The 14271-nt window shown below is 40.6% G+C and overlaps 1 protein-coding gene across 1 annotated transcript in view; it reads left to right on the plus strand.

Annotated features, from left to right (window-relative positions):
* The first annotated feature begins 344 nt into the window (after positions 1–344).
* Positions 345–14271, plus strand: part of TOM1 (target of myb1 membrane trafficking protein) — an 80942-nt gene continuing 67015 nt past the window's right edge. Inside the window, exon 1 of the mRNA XM_075182987.1 lies at positions 345–500. Within this exon, the coding sequence (XP_075039088.1) occupies positions 449–500 (52 nt within the window). The 5' untranslated portion in view covers positions 345–448. The remainder of the gene's footprint in view (positions 501–14271) is intronic.

Genomic DNA, 14271 nt, shown 5'->3' on the forward strand with positions numbered 1-14271 from the left:
AACATGGTTTTGTCCAGGAGACTAAAATAAGAAGTTTCTTCAGTTAAGATCCTTAATGAATCAGGCCCATCGTTAGGGACTTTCTTACGAAATACATTTGTTACGCAACACTAAGTTGTAAATCAATCTTACAAGTGGTTTAAAGGTGCATAGTTCAGCAAGAGATATGTGGAGGAACCAGCCTCATATTGGACATATACGGTGCAGTAATGTTTTTTTGGTTTTTTTTATCACAAGAGCGCAGCAGACATAACTCAGCTGATTTGAGCCCTGTGACCGACACGTGTTTCCTGTGTGGGCAGAGCGAAGACACGAGGGGCGTTACATGAAAGCTGTCCTAGAATGATGTCACCTGGAAAGGGCGTGACCTAGGCTGAGTGTCATGTGATTACGCCTCGTAGCACAAGCAGTGGTTCGTATCGCAGAGCAGCAGCTGCCGCGGGGAGCTATGGATTTCCTATTAGGTAACGCGTTTGCGACACCGGTGGGACAGCGAATCGGTAAGTCCTTGACGCTGCAAGGTACTGAAGGAAAAGGCAGCTTGACGGTTCCGTGCTCTGCGACCACTCGCCCCTTCCCTTTCAGCCAATGAGAAGTTGCTTAGCAATGGAAGTTAAGCCTATTACTGTTGGGTTGGAGGACGAGTCAGCCAATAGTTTGAGAGCAGTTCGCGGTGCTAGCCAATTAGCGTAGAGACTGGCATGTAAACGTTTTCTGTAGACCAATGCGGGTCGCAATTTACGCTATGTGGGCGTAGTCAATGGGTTCTGTCATTCTTCGCCTCCCTCATTGTAAATAAATATCTGGTGGTGTGTGTGGAAATGCCAAAGCTGTTTCTTATATATAGTTATTTAGGCACTCTTAATTCTTGCTGTGTGATTCTATTTTTTATTGAAACACATAACTGATCAATTATTTACGTTCTTACGTTACCTGTAAAATATAACACCCATAAATACCTGTTTGTCGCAATTAAAGCTTTATAGTTTTATTAATTTCATATAATATTCATTGTTCTAGGTTTTACAAACATGTGTAGCTTGCTTGAAGTCCATGTGAATGCATAAACACTAGCTTTTAGAATGTATTTTGGTGCCTTCATTCTAGGATAATATTGCAAAGGCCTGGAAGACAGAATTCTGCCAGAATATTAGGTAGTTTAAGAAGCCTGAGTCCATTAATTTCTGTTACAAAACAACTGCCTAAAAACACATGAGTTGTGTGTTATTACGATATGCAGGGTTACCCTTTTACAACACACAATAGGGTCAGATTCAGTTGTGCGCGAGGTGCTGTCGGACATCGCCTTCATGTCTGGCTGCGCACATTGCTGGCTAATACAGTAACAAATTGGAGATTTGAATTAAAAAAAATTGAGGTGGTGCATTTCTGTGGACTGTTTTGGAAACACAATGCACCAAAAGGAATTTACCCCTAATAGTGGCTATTAGGACCTGGTTGCTATATACTTCTGATTTGACCACACGTTCCCAAATTATACACTCCCTGGCTGCTCAGATTAGGTGGCCATTTCTGCCTTTGTTGTGTTTGTTTAGTGTGATTATGCATTTTGTATTTTTGATATTTTGACTGGGTTGTTCTTGCTAGTATTTTGTGCTTGGAAAGCCCATTTTCCCACTTCTGCTTGAATTATTAGTATTGTTATTAACAAATCATTCATTTTCTGTCATCCAAACAAAATTTTAATTTTCATGTGTTATGTATAGGATACTGTAGCTCCTACTGTAAATGCTAAGAATATTATGAGTCATTGAAGAGTTCTGCCACCATATGAAGGTACAAGGCCACAGGTCGTCCACTTTTATACAGGTCTTGGATCTCTGCGCAAGGGCCATCTAATATCCTTAATAATTTTACAGTTGCTCTCCACCCTCATCCTTTGTGCTTCTTCCGCCCCACCTCGGGTGAGGAAGTCCTTTCTCTATTCGCGTCCCCTCCATCTACCTGCCCTCTTGATCCCATTCCCTCTCACCTCCTTAGATCCCTGTCGCCTACTGCCTGCTCACACCTTGCCCACTTGTTCAACTTATCCCTCTCCTCTGGTATCTTCCCATTTTTTTTTTAAAAATGCACTTGTCTCGCCTATCCTTAAAAAAACGAATCTTGACCCCACCATCCTGTCCAACTACCGACCAATCTCTTTGCTCCCTTTTGCCTTGAAACTGCGCGAACGCCTTGTCTATCAACCGTCTCTCCATCTATCTTCCAGACCACTCCCTCCACGATCCTCTCTAATCTGGATTCCGCCCCCTCCATTCCACGGAAACGGCCCTGACCAAGGTCACAAACGATCTTCTTTCTGCCAAATCCAAAGGCCACTACTCCCCCCTTATCCTCCTGGACCTATCGGCAGCCTTCAACACAGTTGATCACTTTCTCCTGTTGCACACCCTTAGCACCTTTGTCCATTCTGACACTGTCCTCTCATGGTTCACTTCCTATCTCTCTAATCGCTCTTTCTCAGTTTTCACATCGGGCTCCTCCTCCTTATCCCTGCCACTTCCCGTTGGTGTCCCTCAGGGCTCCATCCTGGCCTTCTGCTCTTCTCTGTACACCTCCTCACTGGGTGAACTCATCAGTTCCTTTGGCCTCCAGTACCACCTCTATGCCGATGACACCCAAATCTACATATCCCCTTCTGTCCTCTCAAAAGTGTCCCGTTGCGCCTCTGCCATTTCCTCCTGGATGTCCCATTGTTTCCTCAAACTAAACATAGCCAAATCTGAACTTATTGTCTTCCTTCCTTCTAGGGTCTCCCCACCTCCCACCCTCTCAATCACTATTGGTAATACCATCATCTCCTCTCTGCCACAAGTACGATGCCTGGGTATCATCCTTGATGCATCCCTCTCATTCGTCCCCCACATCCATTCCCTCACGCAATCCTGCCGATATCACTTCTGCAATATAGCTCGTAGCAGACCCTTCCCATTGATGCAACCAAAACTCTCATCCATGCCTTGATTATTTCCCGCCTTGATTACTGCAATCTCCTTCTTATTGGCTTCGCCTGCAACTTTCTCGCTCCTCTTCAGTACATACTCAACGCTGCAGCCCTACTTATCTTCCTCTCCTGCCGAACTACATCTGCCTCCCCTCTCTGTCAAGCACTGCACTGGCTCCCCTCTGCCACAGGATCCTCTTCAAACACCTCACCCTCACCTACAAAACCCTCTCTAACTCCACTGCTCCTTACGTCTCCGATCTCCTCTCCATTCATACTCCATCTTGCCCCCTTCGGTCAGCTAACGACTGCCGCCTGACCTCTAATCTGGTTACCTCGTCTCATGTTCGCATTCAAGACTTCACCCGTGCTCACCCCCTTTTCTGGAATGATCTCCCTCACTCTATCAGGCTATCTCCTAGCCTGCACACCTTCAAATGCTCCCTTACAACTCATATGTTAAGGGAAGCTTACCCTTCCCCTGTCTATCCTATCTCCTCCATGCCATGTTCCCTCTTCACCAGTCTTGGTACTCCTTGCCCTCCTTTTCTTTCCCCCTCTGATCATCTTTATACCTGCTCATTTTTCATTCCCCAGTCCTCCACTTTCTCCACCCCCACTTCTTGCTTTGTGTCTCTTGTTTGTCTGCCCCTCCCCTCTAGATTGTTAGCTCTCGTGAGCAGGGCCCTCTTATCCTTGTATCCTCCTCCTTTTTGTTTCTTTCCCCTCGGCTACCCTACTTGATTTCCTCATATCTAGACCCCCTATCCTTGATCTCATCTTCTCCCTTGTCTTCTCGCCTTGCTGGCTTTAATACTCTTAGCTGCGCCCTCACTAGGGCACAGGTAAAACTTGCTTTATTCCTCTCTCCCATCTCTTGCTTGCTTTAGTTCTCTCCCCCTTCCACTCTCTAGATTCTTAGTATCCTGCCCTCTACTTAGGCATCCTTAGTACTAGTGGATTGATTACTTACTGCACTTTTTCTTCTGCCCTGTATGCCTTGTCCTGTTTTGACCTGTTTTGTCCTATGCTCTACTGGGTTGATAGTTTGCTGAACTTTGTTATTGTCATGCCCTATAGGCTGTGTCCTGTTTTTGCTTTGCTTTGTTTTGTTTTCCCCATGCTCTATATACGCCACTGCTGACACTTTGTGGCGCCTGTAAATAAGCGATAATAAGTGTTTTATTCCGCATAATACATACATTCTTGTAATGAACGCTGAAGTAATTAAATCAAAATTCATCAATTATACTCAATGACATCATTATTATTATTATCATTTATTTATATAGCGCCACTAATTCCGAAGCGCTGCACAGAGAACTCAATCGCATCAGTCCCTGCACCATTGGGGCTTACAGTCTAAATTCCCTAAGACACAGACACACACACAGACTAGGGTCAATTTGTTAGCAGCCAATTAACCTACCAGTATGTTTTTCATTTATCCAGATATTATTTAGAGGAAGTTTTATATAGATTTTGGCCTACTTCTATATTATAAAACAATTAGTCACCTCAATCTGCGTTGGCAGTTTGTCAGAACACAGAAGTGCTGAGAATCACTTCTCTAAGATCATAACAGCTATGTATTGTTTGCAACAAGTAAAATGACACAATCCTTTGTGAATGAGGAGAAGCTACAACTAACATCTGTAGTTTCAGCATATAGGGACATTTATTCCAGCATTAAATAATAAATAAAACATAATTATGTACACTTTATATGTTTGTGTACCTTTTAATGTTTAGTATGCCAAAAATGATGTCATGGTGAGTCATGTTGTTCCTCGCTAGTGCCCCACTTCTACCTTGTTGCATTGTATGTTTATTTACCAGTTGAGCTGTATATGGCAGTTACTGCTGAAACTTTTTTGGACTTTGCGCAAGTTCACTCGTTGGCCGAATGTCCCTCCCTGTCTACATTTCTGTCATATGACTAAATAAATTGCACATTGCTGTAGTGGCAGACAACCTGTTCTAGCAGAGCATACGGTTCAGCCACCTATATGAGGGCCATAGATTGCAGAAGACAACTACATATATTAAAATAACTGGATTCAGTTGTTTAAAACATTTAAAGTGAACCTTAGTATATTTTAAAGTCTGTGTGCTTTGAAGCCCTACTACCTCCATCTCTGCTTTCCCCAGTAGGTTTAAGCGAAAACAGTTTCTTCATGGACACATTTACAGGTCTTGTGCTAGGGTTTTTAACACATTAAAGTTCATACCTCACCTGTGAATTTTCTATGCATGCATTATCGCATTCATAGAGTCATTATTCCACATGTCTTTTTCATTAAAAAATATTATAAAAGTGATTTATAGTATTATACACAAAAAGCCATACTGAGGGACTCCTATATTAATGGAACAAAAAAAATTGTACACAGGTATGAACCTTCACTGATGCACAATAAATAATAAGAAACTTGACTCCGATTGGAAAATACTTCTGCTTTCCAGACCACAGTATTGGTGGCATGAGAGTATCAATACTCAAAGGTAATTTTAAAACTGCAAATAGAGGCAAAACTGTGAATTCATAGCAGTGTTTAACACCTGGTTTAAATCTCCACGACCTACTATGAAATGGCCACATTTATTTTAATTATTTGACTGATGGCAGATCTCTGTCTGGACTCTTCATATTTTACAAACAAAGCTGCTGCCATATGTCTTTCCTTTTTTTTTTATAGCTCTGTTTTTCACATGGGTTCTTGTAATTCACATGCTCACTGGATCTTGCTAGCAGAAATATTTTTGTACAAAATCTTCCCTTTGCATCCATCACCTACATGTGGTAGAGACAGACATTTTGTAGGCTGAACAAACGTTCATGAGAATGCAGCCTATCTAGGAACTAGTGATATCAGTGAGACACAACCTTCGGCCCACAAAATGGCTCTCTTAGTGATGTTAGTGACGGTGATAGTCTCTTCGCCAATGCTGATAAATCCGACGCTAAGGACACCTATAAAAGAAAACCGATTTGAGAAGGAAAAAGATAAGAATATACACAGACTTGCCTGATCAGTGACTGTCCACATATCCAATCCTAGCAGAACACTGACAGGAGCTTCTTCCGAATGCACAGGTGTCCGCCAGTAGTGTCTGACGTCAGTGCGCCCTCAATGAATTTTTATTTAAAGCGGCAATGTCAGTACCACGCAAGTTAACTGTTAAGAGAGGGGTCCCGACATTGCCGCTTTCACACAAACAATAGCTAACAGAAAATTTCCACAGCACTAGTAGAACTGAAATGTGCAGATAGCAAATACAAGTAGTAATTCAAGAAGGGTTCTATTACAAAGGGCAATTCCCGGGCAATTACAAGGATGGCAAGACTAGCCAAGGGTGGCAAGGGAGGGGAGTAGGAAGCAAGTGGATAAGAGGAGGGAGGGAGGAAACGATGAGAAGGAGGAATGGATTGTGAGAGCTTACAATCTAAGCTCTCATGAGTGGGGCACTTAAAATATGTGGCAAATATTTCATGTTTTTCACTCATTTATTTCTGCTGCTCACATGAAAGCTTCATTCACTGGCACAACTAGTATGTATTAAGAAATAAAAAGCATCTCTTAAGTTAATTTGTAGAGATAATTGTTTATTTAAGGCATAATTGGATACTACATACATTTTGTACAGTTCATCATCATCATCATCATCATTTATTTATATAGCGCCACTAATTCCGCAGCGCTGTACAGAGAACTCATTCACATCAGTCCCTGCCCCATTGGAGCTTACAGTCTAAATTCCCTACTATAGACACTCATACACAGACAGACAGACTGAGAGGGAGAGACTAGGGTCAATTTTTTTTTTTTTTTGATTGCAGCCAATTAACCTACCAGTATGTTTTTGGAGTGTGGGAGGAAACCGGAGCACCCGGAGGAAACCCACGCAAACACAGGGAGAACATACAAACTCCACACAGATAAGGCCATGGTCGGGAATCGAACTCATGACCCCAGTGCTGTGAGGCAGATGAGCTAACCACTAGGCCACTGTGCTGCTACTGTAAGATCTGCATCTTTGCTCACTGTATAACAATTGTATTTTAATCATATTGTTATCTGTTTTGAGTGCATCATGCTTTTTGGCTTTATTTTTGGAATATTGTTATTGTGGGTATAACGAACACACTCCCAGTTGCCGTGACTTTGTGGGTGTTTGCTATATGAGGTCACACGATTCCAGCTCGCAGTCTCTCTTTACCTATCGCACAGGTTATAGACCTATTGAATCTCCCCCAAACAGCGCTCACACTCCTACACAATTCTGGTTTGCCACCACCTATTGAATATGGGCAATAGGACCCCCAATATACTGACACACAAGACTTCTAGCTATCCATAAACTAACAAGACCCACACTAGCAAGCAACGGGTTAACTCTTCACACCTCCAGACTGTTGCACAAATGTAAATGCAAGCACACACAGCTTGTTAATCAAATGTATCAACAAATCACACACTGGCATTTAAAGGGTTAACTTGGTCGAGCTATTTCTTAACAGGCTAATGGATTCATTAGAGTATCAAGGACGAAACATATTAAAATAATAGATTTAATATACAAAAGTACAGGGCATATAGATATAAAATAATAAACAATATATTGAGATAACATACACAAGCAAAACAGTTTAACATAAAAGGGGTTACATTCAGAATGGAACTTATGTGAATTGTCTTTTCTGGCCAAGGGAAATTGACAAGGAAGATGGACAGCTTATCAATGTGATTTGATTTCCCAAAGTCTGACCCCTTGCTATACCTGGTCTCAGCCTTTTAAAGACACTTCCACACCTTTTTCTAACCCCAGGGGGTTGTGGCCTGTGACACTTTTTCAATCACCATTGCATGTTGCCTGATTTACTAACCAATTCTACTAACTTTTCTATAGAGCGTCATCGATCCAATTTTATCATTAATAAATCCCCTATGACTCTGTCCACATTTGATACCAAACATGACGAAATTTTGACAATGTACTTTTTCCAAAGATATGTGATTTTAGCTGTTCCCGGATAACACCCGTACCTGTCATTCACGGTGTGATTTCTGCTCCTCAGTATGAAATGGCACCCGGATTCCCTAAAATATGAACTATCAAAACATGTTTCTTTGAAGCTCATATTTCTATATACCTGTATAGGCCTTCAAAATGCTGCCTTGGGCTGCAAGGATGTCCAGCTGTGACCGGCCCCACAAAGTCTATTCAGGAATCCAAAAAACTACCTTGTGTCAGGATATATCTCACAGCAAGAGCTCTTTGAAGCTGCCACAGATGACACTCCTATCTTCTCAGACTGGAATGTGCAAAGCCATCAAATACATTTACATCAGACTTTCTGTCTTCACATTTTACACACTTTCATGGCTGAACTTATCAATGGATTCATTTGATATAACATATTTACACTGCAGTTAGGATTCATCCCTTATAAATAACTGTAAGTTCCCTATGTTCACAACACTGGGCTATAAGGCTTTAATGTTTTCTAATTTTACTTCTGCAACCAGCATTTTTCAGATCTGGTTCAGATTCCAGCAGTTCCATTGTTGCTATAAAAAGTTGTAAAATGTTGTATAAACAAACATTTTATTTTTGTACAACTGTGTTTCGGTTTGTCAGTTGAGTTTTGTACTGTTGACATAACTGTTAGATCATGCAGGAAATTGTAGTTCCACAATAACTGGCCAGCAGCTGATTTAATGAGACGGCAACAGTAGTTTTCTACAATGCATTATCTTAGGGCAGATACTGTGTTTATTGTAGTAGGCAACAGTGGAGCCAGGACAAGAGTCTAAAGTCCTCTTCCTCTTAGCTACCAATACACTCTTCCAGTCCTAATTCACTTATTGTTTGTCCTGGTGTTGAACTACATCATGTGATCATGACTCTGTTAGTCAGACCTATGTGTCTGAGGTCCCTGCTTTTACACTGAATAAGTCATTACAGCTTCTGGCTGTTGCTGAAGGTCATAGTATACAAAGGTCTTTGAACAACTGCTAAATAATAATGGCTGTTTTAACAGCAAGTTCTTACAATTAAAAATTATCTGGAGGCTCATGTTAGAATATTGCATTTTATTAGTTGATCATGTTTATTCACTGGTTGCACAGTATGGCAAACTAATTTTTCTCAGGCACATAAACAGACATGCACCAGGGCTAGTTTAGTCAGAAATTATCTACTATAGCATTATTTGAACAGTTAAAGGAAACTGAACCACTCAGATAAAACCCATGCAGACTACAATTTACAACGTCAGATACTGTTACATGAAGGCATGCTTAAATGTTCCAGATGACAAAAGTACAAAAAAGGAGCTTCCATCCATAGCAAACAATACAAATACCCCTTTCATCCCCATTTTTAAGTCTTTTATTATCTTTTATTTATTTATATAGTGCCAGCAAATTCCGCACTGCTTTAAAATTGGGAACAAACATAGTAATAAAACAATACTGGGTAATACAGGCAGAGAGGTAAGAAGGCCCTGCCCGCAAGCCTACAATCTATGGGACAATGTGAGTTTGAGATATGAGGTTAAGTGCTACATATTTCAAAGGTAAAAAGTGCATAGTGGGCAGTATAATCCAGTCACACAGCAATGTTGGTCAGAGGGTTGTTGTCTTGTGTGAACAGTGTAGAGGGTGGGGATAGTGTAACCTAGGGAGGTTAAGAGGGTGGTTGAGGAATTTTACAAGCTTGCCTGAAGATGTGGTTTTTCAGAGAACACTTGAAGACTAGAGAAAAGTCTTATTGTGTGAGGGAGGGAATTCCACAGAGTGGTTGAAGCCTTAAAATTCCCTGTAACAGGGAATGGGAGCATGTAATGAGTGCAGAAGACAGATGCAGAATGGAGTTGTCAAGTGGAGATATTTTGAGCCAAGTGAGGAGATGTATTTTATATTGGATTTGGTGAAAAATAAGCCATCAATTTAGAGATTGAAAGAGCGGCTCAGCGGAGGAAGAGTGATTTTGCTTGCAAAACAATCTAGCCGCTGCATGCAAAATAGATCATAGGGGTGAGAGTCTGATTTGGGGAAGACCAGTAAGGAGGGAATTGCAATAGTCCTTGTGGGAAATGATGAGTGCATGAATTTAATTTTTTGTAGTGTCTTGTGTAAGATATATGCATATTCTGGAAATGTTTGTTAGATGTATATAACATGATTTAGATATAAAGGCGATGTGGGGAACAAACGCTAGTTCTGAGTCAAGGATAACGTCTAGGCAGAGAACTTGTGGGGTCCGATTTATTGTCGTGTTGACAAAAGAAATAGAAATGTCAGATAGGTAAGTTTTGTTGGTTGGTGGAAATATTATAAACTCTGTTTTTGAAAGACTGAGTTTGAGTTGGGGACAGAACATCCAAGATGAAATGGCAGGAAGACAGTCAGTAACACGGACCAACACAGATGGTGAGGGGTCAAGAGATGATAGATAAATTTGGGTATTATCAGTCCTGGCTGCTATCTTCTCACCAGCCTACAGAGTATAGGAGTTATGCTGTGGCATTCGGAACATTCCGAAAATTCTAGCTGCAGCATAACTACTTGGTCCCTGCAGTCAGCTGCAGTGACCGCAGCAGAGAGCCACTGAAATGAATCCACTGTTCGCAAATAGGAGTAAAAAAAATAAGACATGGCAAATGGGAATGAAAGGCTGTATTTTTTTTATGGTTTCCCTCATGACAAAACAGACAATACACTGTTTCTTCTAACCACATCAAAATGGAAATCATAGTTAATTTTAAAATTTCCTCTTTAATGACACTATTCTTTCTTGATCTTTCTTTAGTTATTTTTTTTTTTTAAATTTACACTTCCCTGTGTTTTCGCCAGCCCCCCTTTTGCAAGACTACGGGGTACATCTCTGAGATTCAGATGAATAAATATATAATTTTGTTTTTTTTCTCTTTAGTAAGTCTTGCAATTTGTCTTTACAAAACCTAATTTTGGCTCTGTGGAATGTTTCAATTATTTACCTGCTGGTAAGGGGTTAAACAGCCTGTCTGTAGATGATGCCATCATTTTCCTGTTTAAACCATAGGCTTCAGCACAGCCAGCTTAGGTTGCATAACCAGTTGCACAGTGGCATTATTTCACAAGGAGAACATGAATGTTTGAGTGTGAGAGGATAGAAGGAACATCTGCAGGTTTGCTACATGTGGACTAATAAGGGTTTTAGAACACCACGCCTTTCCAGCCAGAAAACCACTGTGTTCTCAAGTTGCTGTAGTGAATGAAAAATGCAGTCTGTCACATGAGTACACTGCACGCAGCATTTCCCAGTCACTGCTGTGTATCCAGCTGTTGAACACCATGATGGAAAAGTGCAGTATGCTAAAACAACTGTGACGAAACCGACCGACGCTGTATGGCACTGCAGAATATGTGATGTTTATAGATAAACATTGAAGATGATAATGCTACCTCGTACAGTAGAATATTTCACTATTTACTCCCCACAGCCAGGGCCTACTTATTTTTCATTTAGAGGAGTCTCCCTTTTAAATAAAATCACATAGGCTGCCATGATTAAGGATACATGGATTCAATGAACACTGCACATGATCATTAAAAATTCAGGTTTGCAGTTATTTTCCTTCTAGGGATCCTTCAGATGAGTGGTGGTCAACCTTTTTTGTTGGAACTCCCAAGATTCAATGTGTCAATTACCTATAACCCCAAAAAGGTGTTTCACCATATTATATGTTTGATAATCAGGATACCCCTAAAGCAGTTTCTGGATCCCGAACCAATGCTTGTGCACCTCTGCTTTAGAATGTCCTTCTACACATTGCACAGTTAAACTGAAGGTCTATGGGGAATGCTGATGTGGAACAAGTACTAGAGAGTGGTTAACTCCTATTTCAGCTACATTTTGAATCGATCAGCCTACCCTGACATTTTCTGATGTAAAACCTAGGTTAATTCTTTCTTCAGCTGTACTAGCTCCCAGAGACTAAGAAGACATTGCCAGGGAATTCCTTTACTTGCAAACACACATTCATTGACTGTAGCTTAATGCTTAAAAGAAAAAAAAAAACCTTTACTATTGCTACAGTATTGTGTTACTTTTTTGGTTTAAGAGCAGAGGTTTACACTTTTTGCTTACTTAGTGATTTTGTGTTTTAACACCCTGATGGTTTTTTTTTTCTTAGAATATACAGATTTAGATAGCAGAAACTCAGACATTTTCTGGCTTATTAAATGCTTTCTCTCTTAGGGCATTTTCATATGTGCATAAAAATATGTATTTTGTAATTATGCTTAACATAAAACATACATATCCGTTATGATAAGTAAACATTCCCACTTTGGGTTTAATGCGCAGCTGTAAAAAAACTGGGTTATTTTCTTACTTTTTTTTTTTTTTTTTTAAACACATCCTTGTAAAAGTAGGACTTGGGCACTTTACCAGCCTGGATTAAAAAAATAAGTGCATATAGCTTTAAATGTGTGTGCCAAGATGTTCACACATCAAACGTGTTTATAAAATGCTGATTTTGCAAAATCCACTTTTTCATATACGCATGAAAGGACTTTAATTTCCTATTTACTATTTTGCTCATCTGATTTTGCTCCTTAAAAAGACATGGTTCATATTTCCTGTACATACACTACATGGCCAAAAGTATGTGGACACCCAGGGAGAACGTGCAAATTTTAGCCTGGGGGGGGGCAAGATTCGACTCGGCAGCCTATTAGGAACATTTTAAAGGAAAAAAAAAATTCAGGTGACCCAGCCCAAGGTGGCCCACTATGGGACTGTCCCGGGAGGCAGATGCCCAGCCTGGTCCTGGTGGGCAACCATTTTAATTGGTGTGTTTGGCCATTCCAGCCACACAGGTGCATAAAATCAAGCATACAGTCCTGCAATCTCCAGAGTCAAACAAGAGGCGTAGAATAGGTCCTACTGAAGAGCTTACTGACTTTCAGCGTGGCACTTACATAGGATGCCACCTTTCCAACAAGTCAGTTTGTCAAATTTCTTCCCTACTAGAGCTGCCCTGGTCAGCTGTAGTGCTGTTGTCGTGAAGTTGAAATGTCTAGGCGTAACAGCAGCTCATCTGTGAACTGGTAGGCCGGCCACACAAGCTCACAAAAGAGGACCACTTAGTGCAGAATTGTGTAGCGCATAAAAATAATCTTTTCTCCATTGCAACATTCACTACTTTGTTCCAAACTGCCTCTGGAAGAAACAGCAGCACAAGGACTGTTCATCCGAAGCATCATTGATGGTCTGGTTTCCATGGCCAAGCAGCAGCAGACAAGCCTCAGATCACTATGCGCTTTGACTCTGAAGCAGTGGAAATGTTCTCTGGAGTGACAAATTGCGCTTCATCATCTGGCAGTCTGATGCATGAACTGGGTTTGGCTGTTGCCATGAGAACGCTTTCTACCAGAATGCTTAAAACTAACAAACCAGTTATACTTCTCCATAAAGTCAAACTTGATGCAATAGATTTAAAATAACACTATTGTGAAGGAATTTTTTAAGTGTGTTAGGATGTTGTGATGTGTCAAAATACCAGGCAGGGTGTGTCTTTAGAAGTGGTAGGTGAAATTGTTTACAAAATGCTCTTTACAAATTATGGAAGTAATTTTTAAAGTATAAGTCTGTTGTCTACGCGTTTTTACGTATTGGATGTTTCCATATATATTAGGAGATCCCAGGTGATGAATTTAGACTGGAAGCTAGATGTAATATTTAATTGTCTCAAGAATGGGCCTCTCTTCCATTTGTGCCGGCTTGTAAATGTAAGTCTGTCTGCATTTGTGTGTTGTTTTGCTCTCTATCTCTCCAGTTGTACAATGCTATGGAATATGTCTGCTGCTTTATAAATATATGTTTAATATTAGTCTAGTGAAGGAAGATAAGTACATAAGAACATTGGTGATAAATAAGAGAGTATATCTTTTATTTTCTTCAATGTTTTTGTTTACATGTGTTCTTAAAATGACCCTGGCAACATTTACCTGTGTATAGTGGCATCCCTCACTTCTGATTGGGCAGATGTAACATGGGAAACTTCTCTTCAAACGCTATAAAAACACTCCTATACAGCCTTTGTCATATTTTTCATTCCGTTCTTGATGGAGGTTTTAAGTTACCTGCTGCAAGTCTTGTGACTTTGGCTCTGGTGCCTTGTTTCTTGTCTCCTCTTTAGGGGTACTTGCCCGAATTGGGATTATTGTGATTGTGGAGTCTGCAATGCATGACCATGCTAATATAACTGATTTGTATAAATTTCTGATGGTATGTGTGACGTAAGTACGCCT

This window comes from Mixophyes fleayi, chromosome 8, assembly GCF_038048845.1.
Source record: "Mixophyes fleayi isolate aMixFle1 chromosome 8, aMixFle1.hap1, whole genome shotgun sequence".
In the NCBI taxonomy this organism is placed as follows: Eukaryota; Metazoa; Chordata; class Amphibia; order Anura; family Limnodynastidae; genus Mixophyes; species Mixophyes fleayi.